This window comes from Hydra vulgaris, chromosome 15, assembly GCF_038396675.1.
Source record: "Hydra vulgaris chromosome 15, alternate assembly HydraT2T_AEP".
Classification (NCBI taxonomy): domain Eukaryota; kingdom Metazoa; phylum Cnidaria; class Hydrozoa; order Anthoathecata; family Hydridae; genus Hydra; species Hydra vulgaris.
This window is the reverse complement of record NC_088934.1, coordinates 3,265,249-3,286,751: the sequence shown is the minus strand read 5'-3', so window position 1 is coordinate 3,286,751 and position 21,503 is coordinate 3,265,249. Positions and strand designations below refer to the sequence as shown.

Sequence of the window (21,503 nt, the reverse complement as noted above, 5' to 3'; positions counted from 1 at the left end):
TTGCTGGATCATCAGGAAGAGTTACTAAATCTCAAAAAAAATTCAATTTATAGAAAAAAATATTTTACAGGAAGTTATAAATTATTATAAAAATTTTTTACCTACATTTAGAAAATTTCTAAGTGTAGGCACGAAAATAAATACCTCTTAAAAAATTATAAAAACAAATGACCAAATTAAACTATCCCCATTCCAAAGAAAATTATTTCATAATTACTTTCTGTAACTTCCCGTTAACAAAAAGATATAGTAATTAAAAAATTTTTATAATAATTTATAACTTCCTGTAAAATATTTTTTTCTATAAATTGAATTTTTTTTGAGATTTAGTAACTCTTCCTGATGATCCAGCAATGGTGAAACTTCAAGTCGAAGATAAAAGTTAGATAAGTGTTTTTTACTAATTATATATATATATATATATATATATATATATATATATATATATATATATATATATATATATATATATATATATATATATGTATACATACATATGTATGTATGTATATATATATATATATATATATATATATATATATATATATATATATATATATATATATATATACATATGTATGTATACATATATATATATATATATATATATATATATATATATATATATATATATATATATATATAGATCTATAGTTTGTTGTCTTTGGGAAGAGCGGAAGGAAAAAATTGATTCTTACACCAACACATACGTCACTTTTAATTACTTTTAACTTTCGTCCAACATTTGCGTGTTGGACGAATGTAATAACCATTAATTTATTTACAAATAAATCGTTTTTAAAAAAAAACACAAAAACGCAAATTTAATTGACCAGAATGTTTTAAAAACATTCTGAATGTTTTTAACAATATAAACAATGTTTTTATTTTTATTTTTTTTAATAAAATGTTTTTATTTTTAATTTTTTTAATAAAATGTTTTTATTTATATTTTTTTTTTACTGTAAATCATGCGCGGAGTGTTGCTACATCGACTATTTTATAGCCTGACTTGCAAGGGAGTGCTGCTACATCGACTGACAAATAGCCTGACTCGCAAGGGAGTGCTGCTACATCGACTGACAAATAGCCTGACCCGCAAGGAAGTGCTGCTACATCTACTATCTTTTAGCCTGACCCGCAAGGGAGTGTTGCTACATCGACTGAGGGTTTGGTTGGGGCAGGCAGTCTCTCAATTAATAAAAAATAATAATTCCGGTCTTGCATTTTAATTTTTACTTTTTGTCAACAAAATATGTAAAAAACTTTCGGACAACATCTCCGGGTTGTATATATATATATATACATATATACATATATATATATATATATATATATATATATATATATATATATATATATATATATATATATATATATATATATATATATATATATATTATATATATATATATATATATATATATGTATATATATATATATATATGTATATATATATATATATATATATATATATATATATATGTTTGTTGCATTTTACATTTGTTGCTGTTATTCAAGTGATTTCATCTTTTTTTTGTCTCATCATAATATTTAAATATATCTTTTTATTTTCTATCACTCTTCTGATCGTTAAACATTGTGTTATTCATTATCTCTCATCTCAGCTCATTCACTTTTTCCTTTTTTTTTTTTATTAGTTTGGCTTTTTTTAATAGTTATTGTTCTTCTTTTTATTATAATTATTTTTTGGTCACTATCTATATATTACTTTTTGTTGTTTGTTTTTTGCTTTATTTTTTTATTTTATTAGGGTGTCACTCCAATCACTAGTTTTTAACTATGAGTGACACTGGACCTAATTTTGTAAAATTATAAATAAATCTGTAACTTTTTTCAATTTTATAGTTAAATAAATGGATTTAAAAAATAATTTTTATTATATATATTACTAAATAATTAAGCAGTCATTTTGCTTGGCACAAAATAGAGATGTAGTTTTTTGCTGAGTACATAGACAATGCAAGTTTTCTCCGTATTTTTTATTTAATTTTTTAATAACTTAAATTATTTTATAACTATTTACACATGTACTTCAGAGATTTATTTAATATTACTTATTGTTTTTTATTATTCGTAGCATTTTTTTAATGTTAACATTTCTTAAATTATTTTAAACGTTTATAGTGAATATACAGCATTATTTCTGTACATCATGTTCAATATACACATTATATCTTTTTAATAAACAAAAAAATTTAATTTTTATAAAAAAGATGTAATGTTAATATTAAACATAATATACAGGATAATGCTGTACCTATATTCACTATTGAACTATTTATAGTGCACTATAGGCATTTACACTTTTAATTTAAAGTTTCGAAACATTTTTAATTTAAAGGTTTTAAACACTTTTAATTTAAAGGTTTAAAACACTTTTAATTTAAATGCTTTGAATAAACAACAATAACATTAACAACATATGTTCCAGTAAAATTATTACATTAGCTAAATAAGCCAAATAAAAGAAAGTAATATTTACACTGGATGGTTCACTCTCAAATACATTTTACACTCACATTGCTATAACAATGAGAGTGACCGTGAAATAAAACAAAAAAATATTTAAAGAAAACACTATTTATAAAAATTATTAGCGTAATAAGAACATTCAAAATATACATCTCATAAAAGTAAGAAATATAAATGTTTTACGAAATAATTTAGGTTTCGTTTTCACATGTCTTTTTGTCTAAAATCTTATTTCCTTTCGTTTTTGAAAAGTTTAGTCAGTTCAGCGTTTTAAAACAAATAAAGTAAAAGCGTTAAAGTTATTATAGTGCAGTCGGTTGATGCTTTTTTACGTAACAATATTTCACTGCCGGACACCAACAAATCCTTTTGCACAACTTAAGTTTATATATTCCTGTATGTAAAACAATCGAGACACAAACCGTTAAGCGAATAAAATTGGTTAAATTGGTCTTTAAAGATAAGAAAGATTTGTGTCTTGTTGACGCCATTATATTACGTCACGGTCGTAGTAATAACCAAATTCGGACGAATAACGGACGAATAAATAAAAACATGGCACGTTGTTAATGATTGAACTTTGCAATGACATCGCAAACGGTGGACACTTTTTATTAACAACTATAAATAATTTTTTAAAGAGTGAAAAAAGAAAAAGAAAAATCAATAAATCAGGAGATATTTTGCTTTAGTTTTTCAAAAATATAATCAATTATAAAGAAAAAACGAAATATCTAAAAAGAAGAAAAAAGAACGAACTATTTGAAAGGATATAAAATAAACTACAAAAGTAACGAAAATAATAATAAACAAAAAAAAGTTTAAAAATGAATGAAAAAGGAAAGAAAACATTCGAAAATTTGGGAAAACTCGGCATAACAAGATTTTATATTGTTTTTACTTTTTTCATATTTCGTTAGTTATTCATTTCATATTATGATTTATTTTAAGGTAGTTTTATTTAGCTATGCAATGATGTTTTCCGTTATGTAATGATATTTTCTTTTCTTTAGTTTTTAGTATATGTAGTGCATATAGCTTTACTTATTATTTGTTGCTAATCATTAAAATCATTTGCTAGTTATTTACTCCATCATGTTAGTTTTATAAAGTGTTTCTTTTTTTCTTTCTATGTTTTATGAATTATTTATTGTTACTAGTTTGCTTGATTACATTATTATGCTTTGTACTTTTTTAGCGGTAGCTTTGTTTGTAATGTTTATCCCTTTTTTTGGTTTTTGTTTTTCACAGTGTTTTTCTGTTTTTGTTTTTTTTGTTTAATGTGTTATTGTGTTATTGTACAATATATTATGGTTTTCATATTTTAACAATTATGATTAACATATTTACTAAATCTATATAATTTTTTTAGTAGTAGTCGTTTTTATGTCATCGTTAATTGTTACGTTTTGTCCTGCTACTGAGTTTTGTGCGCAGTATTCGCGAATCAAACTTCGAGGAGTACGTGCGAATGCTAAAGCAGATTGCTCCGTGGTTCTTCGCACTTGATCTAACTAATTACTCTCGCTGGTTGCCGGTTTTCATCAAAACCTTGGAAGAGCTACCTGTCCGACACCCTTATGTGTTTGAGGAATTTAAAAAGGGCCACTTCACAAGTAGGAAAACTAACGCGGACTTCTCTGCCATGTCTGATGACCAGCTTCATGAACAGAACAACAAATTGATCAAGAGTGACGGAGGAGCAATCAATGTACTTCATAACGAAACTGCTCTTCTTAAGTGGATGGTGGCTGGTCCAGAAATTTCTCGAATGATTAATGAGTTTGAGAATGAAGTTCGCAGTTCCACTTCTTTGGGTTATCAACACCGTCGCCATCATGAAGACAGAAATAGTTTTCAGACTCGTTATCTTCATCACGTGTCTGAAGTGGTGAAATCTATGCGCGATGATGGGAATCCTTTTGCGGAGCAGTTACTGCAGACAGCAGACAACCATAAGATTATAATGTCCAATTCAGCCGAAAAAACTGTTCAAGAAGCCAAGATCACAGGGCAACAGCAATACAACGAGTACGTAGCTGACCGTCTTGTGTCCAGACAAAAGTCAATTCATGAGCCTTTGAAAAGAAACAAATTTGAATTGTTCCACAGTTTGAAAATTCCAGGTTCCAAACATAAAACTAAAATCGCTGATCTTAAACATAACTCCAACTACTTTTGTAAAATGTATGTAGCAAGTCAAAATCGTGTTAGTGATATAGAGGATTTCTTTTCACACGAAAACAACCGTTATCCGCCGTCAATTTCTGAATTCGGAAGGAAGCGTAAGGCCACCAGCAAATCAGATGTCCTCATTTGTTTGGAACAGTATGGTAGCGAGAAACAACAAGACTTCAACCTTGACTATAAGGTTTCTGCTCTGATTGTTGATGGTGCAGCACTCGTACACATGCTTCACCCGAGATCGTCAAAGACATTCTCTGACTACTGCGAAAATGTGATTGGACCATTCGTGGACAGACTTCTGAGATCCGTGCAGCGCCTTGACATTGTTTTTGATCGGTATGTCCCAAAAAGCTTGAAGTCCGAAACACGGGAAGATCGTGGATCAGGGCAACGCATAAACGTCACAATGGGTACACTTATTCCAAAAAAGTTTGACAAATTCCTATCTGTGGACTTCAATAAGACGCAACTGTTCGGCCTTATTTCCAGATTCGTTTTAACGCAATCCGTAGTTGGAAAAGTTATTGTTTGTACCATTGAAGAAACTGCATGTGCCAGTCAACAAGATTTAGATGTATCGTCCATATCTCCTTGTAGTGCTGAAGAGGCAGATGGCCGTCTTTTGCTCCATGCTAATCATGCACTGAAAAATGGCAACTTAACTATAACTATACGCACTGTGGACTCCGATGTGGTCGTTATAGCTCTCTCTGTGTTTAGCCAGATGATTGGAGTGAAAGAGTTGTGGATTGATTTTGGAGTTGGAAAAGGAAGACGAATGATAGGAGTTCACCATCTACATCAACACATTCCAGATGGTGTATCGTCAAATTTACCATTCTTCCATGCCTTCACCGGATGTGACACAGTATCAACATTCTGTGGGATTGGAAAACGAACGGCATGGAAAGCGTGGATGAACTACCGAGTAGTTGATGCTGCATTTCACAATCTTTCCACGTCAGACTTAAAAAATGATGTCTTAACTGATACGGCAATGAAGGCCATTGAGCGATTTGTAGTATTGATGTACGATCGATCATCAACCGCTGCTGGCGTAAACGAATGCCGCCGTATACTCTACACCATAAAGAATAGAGCAATTGAAAACATTCCGCCGACTGCAGACGCTCTTCTGCAGCACACAAAGAGAGCAGCACTGCAGGCACACTTATGGAAACAATGCTTGTCTGCTGTTACTCCAGGATATTTACCCACTGAATGGGGATGGAAAGATACTGCTGATGAGTGCTATACACCACTTTGGTGCACTCTGCCGGAGATTTCTCGACATTGCCAGGAACTGATTCGTTGTTCGTGCAAAACTGAGTGTAAAAACTGTTCATGTAAACGACATGGTTTACCATGCACTAAGCTGTGTGCATGTAACGGCTATTGTTACAAAGAAACAAATGGTGATTCATATGAAGAACTAGAAGTTGAAGAAGACCCGGAATTCGACCATGTTCTCCAGATCTCCTTCCATGACGAATTGTAATCCAAAAGTGTATTGTAATTATGTAAATACGTAAATGTATGTAAATATGTAAATATGAGTTTCTTGTTACATCATCGAACAAGACGGCGTTTATTTTAAGTGGATGTCACTACTAGTTCTAAAGTTATGACCATTTAAAAACTTTCAAGATGGCCGATGGCAGCCATCTTGAAATTTCAAAACATTGATTTCAGTCAGTTTTATGTAACTTTTCTCTTAGAACAAATCGATGTTTATTTGAAGTGGATATCACTACTAGTTCTACAGTTATGACCATTTAAATACATTCAAAATGGCCGCCATTGGCCATTTTGAATAATTCATCTGTAAAACGATTCCAGATGCATAACAAGTTTGTGTCTCGCTATTTTTTTGTTGCTCATACCGTCCACTATCACTATGCAAAGTTACACGCTGGTGTCCAGAAGTGAAATGTTTTTATGATAGCCAGCTGCACTATTAAGCGTTAAAGTTATTAAGCGTTAAAGCATTTAACTGCTAGCTGTTCGGACCCTTCGTGGACAAGTCGTGGGTAAATGCCGATGTGCATGTTTTGAAACCCTTTAAAACGCAAGGCCGATTACTATTATCTGTTAATGTGGTTTCTATCGAAAAAACAGTTAAAAAGTTTATTATTTTGAATAAATTTATGTAGAATTTAATTCTCTTTCTCATGATGAAATTAATTTTTTTTTGTTCAAAATAAAACTCAATATGAAATAACTTATTTTCTAAACACTGTCAGACAAGGTAATTAGCTTTAGCAGCTAAGTAAAATGTAAATAATTTGAACAATAATACAATACAAACAAGCAAAACCACAAACTTAGAAGAATGTCTGATTTTAGAGGCAGTTAACTCTTGTACAAAAATATTGTAGAAGACCTAAATGATTATGATTTTACTTTAAACTAAAAACTAAAAACTTCAAATTGTTGAAAATTTATGTTTACCTTTAGCTGAAATTCTAGAATGTTTTTCCTAAAACATAGACATTTTATTAACAATTTAACTCCTCGCATGGTTGATGTTCATAAATTAAACTTTAAAGTTAAAAGTTGTGTGTTTAAAGATAGCTACTCTTTACATTGCAGTCAAGAAAAGTGTACGCATTTAATGGAAGTTTGATATAAAGGTCTTCATTGTTTGCAAGATATGTAAGAAGTAAAAAATACGAATCAAATCAAAAAATTTATAAAATAAGTTGTAACATTTTAAGGACTTCTATGTATAGTACAAGTATATTGTATTTTGTATATTGCAAAAAATTGGAAAAAAGGTCATGCATCATTGAATGCTTCATAACAGTATTAAAATAGTATTCAGGTATTGTCAGAGAACTGCAAATCGTCTAAAGTTGTGTAATTCGGATGAAGTTATTGATGTCTCTAAAAAAATTGATTTTACTTTATGGATTAGTTTAATTTACTACATGGATTAATATACAACACTGAAGTTAAAGTCTGTGCAGTTTTGCCTTATTTCATTGAATTCAATGATGCATCTTAAACTATTTTTGATGTAAACAGAACAGCTCAAGCTAAGTTTTTACTCAAAGTTTAAAATGATGGAAAATCCTAATAGCAGTCAAAAAAAGGTTAGTTGATTAAAGCCAGGTGAATAAGAAGAAGATTCTTTAATTCGAAAAGGAATTTGAGTTTTTGTGAATTAGTTATTCTTGCTTTCATTTTTGCGTTTTCTCAAAACAAAGTTCTTCAGTATGTACATTAGGCTAGGGCGAAAATAAAAGTTTGGTCTATCAAAGAATAATTTGTTGCGTCTAACTGTAAATGAACAAAAAATATTAAAAGTATTAATATAAGATATGGGAACCCCCCCCCCCCCACCCATTTTGACCCTTAAACATTTGACAGGTCACTAGTATTATAGAAAAAAAATATCTTATAAAGTATGCCATGTTGCATCTCAAAAGAAACAAAAATTTATAAAAATTTCAAAAATAATATTCATGTTTTATAAGAACATCTCTTTAGAGCTATATTTTTTTGAATTGTTCTATAAGAACAATTCAAAAATACCGAGAAAAAAAATGAGTTTTTTAGTAATGTTAAAAATAACAGTTTTTACGCATTAAAATATAAACTAATAATCTAAATACAAAATATGCATTATTTTTCAAATTTTTATAAAATTTCGCTTTATTTGAGACCCAACATGACATACTTTTAAAAACATTATTTTTTTTATAATATTAGGGACCTGTCTGATGTTTAAGGATCAAAATGGGGCACTTCCAGTAAAGCATTTTTATTTTTTGCAAATGCTTCTGGTTTCATACATGGATTGGCAAATAAGTATGATTTGTTGTGATAAAATTCACACTTTTGCTTATTTTCAGCGCAGCCTAATGTACATGTACTTGAAAATATGCTCAAATTTACAAAAAAATGTCAAATCAGCATATTTAAAATTATATATAACCAACTTTTTTTAGGATTGTTTAATTGTGTATAGTTTTTTTTTTCACTATTAATTTAAAAAACTTGTTTCAAAAACTCAACAAAAAGGTAGTTTTTTTCCTTTCTATTGGAACCATTACAATAATAATAAGTCTATAAGAAATAAAGGTTAGAGAGGATAAACCTCAAAAACTTAAAATTAGTAGTAAATGTGAGTAGTAAATGAAATCCTCCACAAAAAAGATCTCCAGCAAGTCGATGAACTTTTATTTCCTAATCTTTAATATTTTTTTATTTATTTCAACGATAAGTGTTTAGCTGTATATATTGTTGTGAAAATAGAGGAGCGTGCTCAAACATTACCGGCTACTAATGCAGTTCAGTATGTTATGAAATTACAGCTTGTTAGTAAGGTAAACCCGTATAAATTGAAATTTAAAGAATGGGACATAAATCATAAATCACTTCCTTTCGTGAAGTTCTTCCGTAAAGTATGCACATATGCTTAGCAGATATTGTATGCCTACAAATAATTTATTTATGGATGAGTCTAAATATGTATTGTTGAAGCATACAAGAAAATTAATAAGGAACATCAATACCATTGAGATATTTATTTTGCTTCTTATAAACTAAAGAGTTTAGAAGGGACTCAAGTATTAAATCACGTAGATAAGATTACATTATCATATATTTCTTGAAGATACAACTCGTTATTTACAATAAAATCTTGGATCGCGTCAAGTGCATACGCCAAGTCACACGTTGAATAATATGAAACGCAAGAGAAAGAGAAAAGAGCGCTTTCTCTTTTTTATATAAATCAAGAACCCTACTGGCTGCTGCGTTAGCGTTGTATGTTTTTCTCATTCACAAATGTTACTTGAGTTGATTGTTCTTTAATATCGTCTTTCAAACAGATAAAGTTTATTTGCTGTTCTTTTAATAATAACAGATCTATCGCCAGAGATAACACGTATTTTGGCAGCACATACTTGACCATCACTTGAATATCGTAAACTTTGTATAACGCCCATTTTCCAAATTGAACGTGGAACTTTTAACAACAACAACAAGATATTTATTTTCCTTTTTTAAATCATACAATAATAATAATAAGTATAATAATGATAATAATAATAAATATATGTATATATTTATATATATATATATATATATATATATATATATATATATATATATATATATATGATAATAATATAAAATAATATAATAATGAGTAAAACAATTATAAGTATTTAATTATAATAACTAAATGATTGATAAGGATGGTGTCACTCAAACAGAATTCTGATCAAAGGAGTGACACCAGTTTTTAAACATAAGATGATTAATAATAATCATACACACATAGAACATACATAAACAAAGTAAACATTCTTTGATATTAATATTAAAAAATAAACAAACAAGAAGTTTTAGTAATAAACAAATAGTTGTAGTAATCATAATTGAAAAAAATAAGAGTATATTTTAAATATTTAGTGAAAATCATGTCAATAAGTTAGAATAAAATTGTTCTCAGAACTTTTTTAAATTGATTTTGTTTTAAATTAAGAAAAGTCGATAAAGGTGGTTGGAGTTGAAGTTTTTTGAACTCATTTATTATGCATACAAGACTCTTGTTCCATTCACAAATGCACTGATAGACAACAGAATGCTTACCATACTTCTGAGTTTTAAATGGTGGTACACTAAGTTTTCCATTATATACGTTTCTAGTAGAGTATTTATGTATTATTCTACTTTCTGTAAAAAAGTACAGAAGAAGGTAATTTTTTATCAGGAGTCAAAAAAAAAAAGAAGATGAGCAAATTTTACAAGCGCTGGAAAGGTTGGAATTTTTAGTTTTTTGAAAGATTCTGATATTTCTGACTTAAAAGGTTGGAAGTTTATAATTCTTATGGATTGACGTTGAGAGGACATCAATTTTTTGATGTGATAGTTGCCATTTTGACCCCAAATTTGACAGCAGTAACTAAGATGCGATAAAAATAATGCACAGTAAATATTCTTTAGTGTGAATTTATTGACATAATGACGAATTATCGAAAGTGCGCCGTTAGCTCGAGTTTCTTGCGTAGCTCATCAATATGAAAATTCCATGAGAGATTGCAGTCAATCAAAACACCGAGATATTTAATAACTTTGGTAGGATATAATCTTTTATTATTAATTTGATTTTGAATTTTAGAATTGTTGTTTTGATTGTGTTTTTTTCTAGAAGATGAAAAAAAGATTAGTTCAGTTTTTTGTGTGTTTAAACATATTAGGTTAGCATTTAACCAATGAACAATACCTTTTAGATCCGAATTTATGTTTTTATATAGAGAATTATACGATTTGTTGATATGCATTAGGTTTGTGTCATCAGCAAAAAGATGAATTGACGAGAAGCGAATAGAGTTGTTTATGTCATTAACACAAATTAAGAACATAAGAGGACCAAGAACAGAACCTTGAGAAACACCGCTTTATTAGTAGAATTATAACCATTAATACTTACAAAATGTTTCCGATCTGTAAGATAAGTGCGAAACAAGTCACTTACAACACCACGAATACCGTAGTGTTCTAATTTAGAAATCAAAATGTTATGATCAATGGTATCAAAAGCTTTTTGTAAATCTATAAAAATGCCACAAACAAAATGACCAGTGTCGAGAACTTACATGATTTTTTTAGTTATACTTATCAATGCATGGCAGGTAAAATGTTTTGAACGAAAACCAAATTGAAATTTATTTAAACAGTCAAAAGAGTTTAAAAAAGAGTACACTCTAGAATACATAAGTTTTTTAAGAAGTTTACTTACGTTAGGCAAAAGAAAAATAGGTCTGTAGTTATTACATAAAAGTTTAGAGCCGTTTTTAAATATTAGAACAACACAAGATAATTTTAGAACATTCCTTTCCAAATTTCGCGAAGATTTTTTACATTTTCTGTAAAGTACTTTTTAAAATGCATTTTTTTACTGAGCTTAATTAAGGTAATTATCATGTATTTATATTGTTTGAAAGCAGTTTTAAATTTGTTTATGTTCCTAATATCTTTTGATCTTAACTTTTTTTTTTTTAAAGATTGCGTATTTGAATCGATTTTAAGATTCCTTTATCCAAGGTTTAAGTTGACGCTTGAAGTTCTTAATACTCATTTTTTTAAGTGGGGCTTAGTGGTTCAAAATCTAGGTTGTTTCAGAAATAAATGTTCGGAAACAAGAGTTAACATCACTGTTCTCTATAAGATTGTCTCAATTAATTTTAAATAAATCTGATTTGAAGTTTATTTTATTAAATTTTTTAAAATTTCTGCGATATAAATTGTGATTGTGTGGTATAAATAACTTATTAAAATTAGGACAAATACGAAATTGAGGTAAGTGATCAGAAACTGAAGTCGTCAAATTTTCTGAAATAATTTCATTAGTTATTAAATTAGAAAAAATATTGTCAATGATTGTAGCAGAGTGGTTAGTAATTCTGGTTGGCAAAGTGATAAAAGAGCGAATATTATAAAAAGAAAGCAAGTTAAAAAATCAGACGTTGCAGTGTCATCATTTGATTGTATCAGATCAATATTATAATCACCTAGTAAGAAAACCGATTTATTTTCAGCATTTATTTTTTGAAGTTAGACAGACATGATAATTGTAAAATCGTTTATATGCAAGGGTGTTAATAAATGCAACTAACATTAATATTAGATTTTTTAGAAAAAATTATTTCAACAAATGTTGATTCTAAATAATGTGGTGTATTAATCATTAAATCATCTCTTCGTATATATAATAATTTTTTTGATAAGTATAATAATGTACCTCCACAAGAAGATTCAGTTAGTGTATGCTCAATGTTGTAGTTATCAATGAGGATTTGATGAATTGATTGTGTTCCTTTTTTTAATCGTGTTTCGTTTATACCAATAATGGAAAGTTCAAAACTCATTAACAATAGTAATACGTTAAATTCCTCAAATTGTTTTTGCAAATATGATATGTTTAGATGAAATAAAGAGAGAGCGTTATTTTTTTCGAAGTTTAGTGAACAAAATTTACTTTATAATAAAATTTGCAAACTATGTCTATTGACGCATGGATTTCTTCATCTGAATCTAAAATATGAGATGAAACATAATCATTAATTTGATTAAAAACTTTATTTAAATGAGAAGACGGAAAGAGATTTAATGATGGAGGTAAATCATGAGTTATAAGAATTTTGTCAGAAGAAAATAGTAATTTGAATTCGTTATCTGGTACATTTGTGAATGGAAAGACACTCTTTGTACAGCTTACACAATGCCGGAGTGAGCGACTTAATTGTAGTAAATTGTACTCAGTATCAAGCCTGCTGCATTTTGAATGAGTCCAAAACAAACAAATGTCACATTGAATTGAGCGGCAACTTGAACTTATTTACATTTTTACACAAATGACAGTTCAAAGCCAAGTTTAAACTAGTGAAAATGAACTTTTTTAATATTTGAAAGGATCTAAAGATAATGATTAATAAGTAAATAGTTATGTAAATAATAGTAGCAAAAAGATAATAATATTAATAAGTAATGTATAAAAAGTATTAACAATAATAATAATGAATGGTAATGAAATAACAGTAAAACAAACAGGCAACTGGAAATTAATGATTATAACTTTATCAAACGAATAAAAAACTATAAGTTAAGAAACTAATTATAAGCATTATAAACTAATAATATAATAATAAAATAAATATTTATTATAATATAACAAAATAAATAATCTAATGATAAATTAGAATCTTAAATAAATACAAATTAAGATGTAATAAATAAATAAATGATATATATATATATATATATATATATATATATATATATATATATATATATATATATATATATATATATATATATATATATATATATATATATATATATATATATATATATATATATATATATATATATATATATATATATATATATATATATATATATATATATATATATATATATACAATAACTGTTCTATTAAAGTTGGTGAATTAAAATTATTACGTATACGTGGTAAAAGTCACGTAGATAAACGTGACAAAAGTCACGCATTCATTTATGGTTTTTAACGATTATTGTAGTTTTATAATTGTCATGGGAATTATAACTTTGTATTTATATACGATTTTATGTAATACGCTCAGGTAGTCGTTTTTAATATATATATAAACATTAAGCTTTACGTTTTGTTATATCTTTATATGATTATTTTTTTTATTCACTTAAAAAAGATTTACTGTTTTAAAATCTTCTTTAGATGATTGAAATGATTTAAGTTATTAATAATTCTGTAAACTTTTTTCTTCTTTTTTTTTTTTCCCTTCTTTAATTCCGTTAAAAAAAACGTCTGCCATCCTTGAAGACACTCTACAGTCAGTTTTGGATCGTTGATTATCGCAACATTGCCAACTTTCATTTGAAATCCCCAACTTCGGTGTGTCACGCTTTTATGCAATTCTCGTAAATTTCTAAAGTATTCTTTTTTCCAAATATGCCAATAGAAATCCAAAATTGCTTTTTGGTGTAAATACTTTTGTTTATCATCGCTTTGGTCTGTAGGTAAAAGGTTATTAAGATTCACAGATTCTAAAGGTGATTTTCGCCCAAACACGAGATGATTTGGGGTTAGTGGATTGTCGCCGGGTACCTCGCAAAGAAATGTAATCGGCCGGTTATTTATAGTAACTACAATTTCAGCCAGAATTGTATTCATTTCTTCGTAAGTTACTCTTGATGTTCCAAGTACTTTTTTAATTACTCTCTTGGTAGTTCGGATTATTCTTTCGAATATCTCTCCGAACCAAGGAGCTGCGGAAACGTTGAAACGCCATTGTATACGTCGTGAACTCGTGAAGCTTTGAGTTTCTTCCGCAGTGAAGTTAAAATCATTAGCACTTATGAATTCTGGGTGCGCCAAAGCGACTAATAAAGCGACGAAGACCACGAATGCAAGCGTCCGCTGTGCAATCGGGTACCAAATCTAAATAAAGAAAACGTGTACTACAATATGTAGCAACAAATATCCACGCTTTTTACATCATATTAGTTTTATAAATATTTTTAATCATAAATGGACCGCGAAGATCTACTCCAACGTACTTAAATGCATATTTATCACTAACTCTCGATAAGGGTAGAGGCGGAGAATTCGGATACTTATAGGGTTTACTGTCAAATCTTCTGCAAATGCCACAATTTCTAATTATAGTCTTAATTAGACTACGAGCTTTTGTCAACCAAAACTTAATTCTTAATTTATTTATTGTTTCTTTAACACCACTATGTGTAGTAATATAATGATAATGTAAAATAATTAAATTTGAAAGTTAACTCTTATTAGGTAAGTATATAGGAAATTTAGAATTAAAAGGAATCGGGGCGTTACTAAGACAACCTTGACAACGAATAAATTTATCAACAGTAAAAAAGCTTAAATCTCTTTTTAGTTGGTTGTAAGACTCGCTATTAAATATACTTTTCTGAATAAATTTTATTCACAACATTTCTGCTTTATTTAGTTCTAAAGTAGTTATTGTATAAAAATCATTATTGAATTCTTTTTTAATAATACGAACAAAACGTAAAACTAAAGCTGTAACCTTAAGAAGACGATAATCTTTATTTATATTTATTTAAGATTCTAAATTATCGTATGTTTTAAAATTCTTAATATTCATAAAATCTAAATTTATTATAGAATGTTCTGAAGTAATTAAAGTTGCGACTTCAGACAGAGAATCTCCTTGCTTGCTTAAATCAATGAAAGCTATGAAATAAAACCATTGAATAGAAAACTTGGACCTTTAAACCAAAGGTCATTATTTTGAAAGGTACTAAATTTACAGCCACGAGATATAATATCTGCGGGATTTTTTTCACTATCAATATAACTCCAAAAATTAATATCATACAAAGAACGAATTTTTTCTAAGCGTTTCTGAACAAATGCTTCATATTTTTTATTTACATTGTTTACCCAATTAAGATAAATAATAGAATCAGAAAATAACTTGACACAAGAAATATTTAAAACCAGGGCCGGCGCAAGAGTATTTGGCGCCCTAGGCAAATTTGACACAATGTATTTACATTCGGAAGAATACATGCATGCATAATCATAAAGAGGCGTATATTCGTGTAACTTTATAATATATAAATAAATAATATCAAAACTTCCCTTTTCGCGCTTTTGTTTTTGCAAATGTAGAAAGGAGTTCCATCAGGTTAATGTTTCTAGCAATTTCATGTTCAATTGACAGAGTAGCTAATCCAGCAAGTCTTTCTTGCTGCATAGACGTTCTCAAAAATGTTTTTATCAATTTGAGCTTTGAGAAGCTTCGCTCACCGCTAGCCACGGAAACTGGAAGTGTCAAGAGGATTCTTAAAGCTATAACAGTGTTGGGGACACAATCTGCTAGATTATTTTTTAATATTAAATTCAGTAAATCTAGTGGCAATGTACATCTTTCAACTCGTCTTGAAATTGATTTCAGTTCACTACATAGATCAGCTGCATCGATATCTTTGGAGTCTCCATGTTGCAAAGCTTTCTCAAGATTCAAGCAATGTTCCATAACTTCTTTGCTAGTTACACCCTGTAAACTGTGAACATCGTAGAGAAAACCAAACAACTAAACTTTTACTTTGCTATTCTTGTGTCAAGAATAGCAAAGTAAAAGTTTATTTTGAAATTTTCTTTTGGATCTTGAATAGGTTCGTCATCTCCTTCATACGTAAACTGTTTATTCTTTCTTCTGAAACGGGTTGGTTCGGGTTCAAAAAGTGCAGGTATCTCTAAACTGACTGCAATTTCAACTGCATCTACCAGTATTTTCTTAAACTCCATTTCATTTCTGCAATTTACAAGAAACTTCTTTGTTTTTTTAAGATAATTTATGGCGCCATGCATATCTAAATATTTTGCCTGAAGTTGCTTACTAGTCATATTAATCTGAAACAACACGTCGTACCACACAACCAGAGAAACGACAAACTTAAAACTAAAAATAGCGTTTGCAATAAACCGTGCATCTACCCGTGCCTTTAGAGGCACAAAATCTAAGAAATGTTCCTTTATATATGCTGTTGCTGCAACGCCATTTTTTGGATTTGAAATCACATTCAAAAAGCGAATGATCATAGTCATTTGTTCAACATGACCAGCATCAGGTGTGCAATCTATAATTATTGAAAAGTACTTAGCATCACAAGCAGATTTAAGGATTTTTTGTTTGATTGCATTGGATAATAGGTGAATCAGTTCATTTTGTATGTCTTTGCCTAGATAATGTACATGTGTTTCATTGTCTTTAATCTTTCGAAGATGCTCATCCATAAGTGGGTCAAACAAAGCTAAAAATTCCACAAATTTCAGAAAGTTTCTGTTAACAGCAGTGTTCAGTTTCTCATGTGTTCCACGAAAAGCAAGATTTTGCATACCAAGAACTCTAACTAAAGCTATTAGCCGTTTCAAGATTTGCTGCCAATACTGTTCTTCTTTTTTAACAAGACGCAAATGTTCGGCATCAATTGTATTATTGTTTCGCAGTCGCAGCTCAAACTCTTTCCATGACTGAAAATTCGCTAGATGTTCACTGCTTTTCTCATGCCCTGACAGAATTGCGGACATATTTTTCCAATCATGTGAACCATTCGAAGAAAGAGATGATGCAGTTGTTGTGCTACTGGTAAACAGTTTGCAGCAGAAACAATACACAGAGTCGTTACGTACAGAATACTGCAGCCAATGCCTGCGAACTTCATCTCCATTGACAAGCCGGCGGTTGTAATGGCTTTTTGAAAATTTTCTTTGCATACTGTCCTTAGGAAAGTCAAACTGATCGACTTGTTTTGGTCCATGTTCTATCAAAAGTTGTCGCATCTCATCATCAAATACGACCCAAGTAGCCGGATCGCTATAGTTAGCATATAGACCAGAGAGTTTATCAATTTTATGCGCTTCAGATTCTTTGTGTGCTACGTGTATTACATTATGTAATTCAAACTCTTCTGATACTGTCATCTCATCGGCTTCTCTGTCTGCTTCAACTTGATTTTTTAAATCATCTGTGACATTTTCGTTTCTCTGCGGTGAACATAAATACTTTAACAAAGAACCAGCCTGTTTTGTTTTAAACCCTTCATTTGCAGCTCGTCGTTTACAATATTGCGCACCGGACAATTTTTTTCTTTCTGCCATCGTGGATTGAAATAACAAAGGAAACTGCTAAAAATAATAAAAATGAACTCCTCGGGCATTTTTAATATCCTTAAATTAAAATATTATTTAAACTTCCTTATAAAATTTTTAAAGGTCCATAAATATAAAAAATAAAACTCTATTAGTATAAAAACACAATATAAATCAGTTAACTTGTTACTATACTACTTCGTAATTGCTATCACCAAATATTTAACTAAAATTAATTTCTTACTATTTCTGAATTAAGACGCAAGCAAAAACAATTTTCTCCATAAAGTTAAACGTGTTAAAATAAATGAGAAATGAAAACTTTGCATTGTATTAATTGCTCCAAAATTTCATTCTGCATAAAAAAGTATTAAAAGAAGAAGGAAACCGCGTCAAATAAAACAAAAGTATCAAAGTTGATTCTTTTGTTTTATTTGACGCGAATTAAAAGAGTACTATTTCAAATCTCCTAAATTCAATTCAAAGCGATTTGAAAAAGATTTTAGCAATGTTTTTAATATATTTATTTCTTATGTAGCTAGTTTTAGTGCCGCCCTAGAAAACTTGCCGCCCTAGGCGGCCGCCTAGTTTACCTACTCAACGGCGTTAATGTAAGTTCTCAAAATTTTTTGTCTTGTTTATTCTCGGTGATAACAAACATACTTTTTTTCCGGTCTGCAACATTTGTTTAGATATTGTTTAAAACTTAACATCTTTTGCGAAAAGTAAAAAAATGTTGTAAAGAAACGCAATATTTTGTTGAATATATATATATTTTTTGTTGAACTTTACTCAATTATTAGAAGTAATATATTTTTTTATATCATGAATAAAAATTCATTTTTGATAACAATAATAAATCTTAATATAATATAATAATCCTAGTATAATATAATATTAATAATGTTATTTAATAATAAATTATTTACATATGTATATATGATATATAGTATTAAATAATGCTATATTACATATGTATATATGATAAATATATATATATATATGATAATATATATGATAATATGTATATATGATAAATAATGCTATATTACATATGTATATATGATATATAGTATTAAATAATGCTATATTATATAGCATTATTTAATACTATTTAATTACTATGATATATAGTATTAAATTACATATTTAATTACTATGATATATAGTATTAAATAATGCTATATTATATAGCATTATTTAACACATACAAATATTATATGTGTAGTTATAACTACAAATATCATATATGTAGTTATAACTATTTAATATGTAGTGTTACAACTATTTAATATGTAGTAAATATATATATATATATGTAGTTATAATTATTTATGCACATAATCGTTATGTAGTGCATAACCATTGAATGTACAATTAAGTACACAATCATTGAGCCATAATTTTGCAGTATGCATACCATATTTTGCATAATAACGTTGTTATATATATAAATATATATATATAACAACGTTATAAACTCATTTTTTATAATATTTAAGTTCTTTTATAATAAAATAATAATAACATTAGATGTTGTCATTAAGAATAATTGTATTATTTATATAACTGTTTTTAATACTAATTTGAAAAACTTTGATATTATTAAATCAAAATTATATCTAGTGGTATAATACTATTTCTAGATATATTTTCAGTGTTAAAAATTTGAAAATATTGAAGTGTGTCTAAATAAAACACATTTGCATTAACTGTGATTTTATAAGCAGGAATTTTGTGTTTGTTTTCCAAACAATGTTTCCAGCATTTTTCTAAGTACTCTGACTGTTGTTGCATTTAGGAGGAACGAAAATGGGTAAATATTTTTTTCGAATTATTGGGGTAGTTTATATCAAAGAATACTACTCCATCTTCAACTTCTTTCCACCATACATTAATGTCTTCTACTAAATAGTCAGCTGATTTTTCTAAAAGTTTTTGATATTCATTGCTATTCTTTTCAATCCAAGTAAATGATATTTTTGTGTCATTAAATAGACTATGTAATGGTTGGTAGAATTTATGAAGTATTGAAACGCCATCACATAACTTTTTTCCTTCATTTAAATATTTTTTTGCTTGGTTGCGGATTATTGCATTAAAAATAACATTATCTGAATGATGATTAGAAGATGTTTTTGTTGACAGTTTCAAATTTTGAAACATTGCTTCTTCTTTTTCCACATTAGACGTACGACCTGCAAACAATCTATACTGTAGTGGAGCATGGGATGTGATTGAGTGATAGTATGCACCAAAGAATTTTCGCTTGCTATTTTTTAAATTTGCTTCTAAATGTTCTTTTATAATTATTGCATGTACAAATGTGGTATTTATTAAACGAAGAATACTGTGTGTTGATCTAGATTCTTCTGGCATATAAAGGATGTTTTGTATTTCGCACAGAGTTAGTAAAAATTTAAAAACAAAGTGATCAACCTTGTAATGTTCTAGGAACCAGTTAGTAACTATTAATAAACTTTTTCGATAGTTGGCAGCATTTTTTGCTTCAATACCATTGAAAGAGCTTTTAATTATATTTTCTACAATTTTTTTATCTTTTTTTTCTACTAAATATGGCAATTCATCAAATATATTTTTAATATGGTTTGAAATATCATGCATTGGTTCATTATTTAAAATTTCATAGTGCAAAAGATTTAGTTGCGTTAAAGAAAAACCTGGTTTGTTAAAAAGAAGGGCAGGCAATCCTTGCACTCCATGCATTTCATTTGCCAATAGCTCCTTTAATTTTTTGACAGATGTATTTAATGGAAATTGAATATTTCTTTCATAAAGCTCTTGTTCAATCTGATCTTTTTTTAGAAATGAATATAATTTGGTTTTTCCTTGGTTTACTGCCAGCTGTGAGGTGTTACTTGCATTTATATGGTCTATACGATTTTGTAAGGAAGTGTATGGGAAGCTTAGTGATATAGATATATTATTAGAAAGATCTGCATGCATGTTGCATGCCCAACAAAAATAATTACCACCCTTCTGATGACCAGCTTCCAGTTGTGCTGCTGGATTGTCACCTTTGAATATTCGTGCAACATCTAAAATAGGTGTTCCCTTGAATTCTAAGGGATTGCTCAATTGCAAAATGTCATTAATCCTGTCATCGCTATACAAAAGTTGCTGGTCATTGGAAGGACATCTACCAAGTATGTATAAATAAGGCTTTTCGACCTCTGATTGAACATTTATGTCCTCTCCATACTTTTGTTTATATTCAAAGCTACTTAAAAATATGGCTGTATCATACATTACGCTAACAGTAACAAGAAAGTGAGTGTGATTAGATATACTGGAGCAATCATGCCAAAACATTAAATTCCTTGTTCTTTCATAAGTTTTAAGTATATTTATCAGCTCTTTTTTAGTTAAGGTGTCATATTCATCTTTATATTCCTTAATATTATCAAGAGCATCAACAATTTGCCTTTGAGAAAGTGCTTCTAGTTCATTATCGTTTCGAACTTTCATAAAAATCTCATGGTCTTTGAACATATTTAGTCTTATATCTTTCAAGGAAATTTTTCTGCCTTCAATATGAACCTCTTTTTTTGTAATTGTTTGATTTTCAGATGATATAAATATTTTTTCATATCTTTGGGGTACAATCTTTTCCCCTGAATTATATGTTCCATCGTCT

General features: G+C 28.6%; 1 protein-coding gene across 1 annotated transcript; it reads right to left on the bottom strand.

Moving 5' to 3' along the window:
- Positions 1–16,294: 16,294 nt before the first annotated feature.
- On the bottom strand, positions 16,295–17,854 carry LOC136091681 (zinc finger MYM-type protein 1-like). Its single transcript, XM_065819389.1, has one exon. The coding sequence runs from the start codon at positions 17,852–17,854 to the stop codon at positions 16,295–16,297; it is 1,560 nt and encodes a 519-aa protein (XP_065675461.1).
- Positions 17,855–21,503: the final 3,649 nt, after the last annotated feature.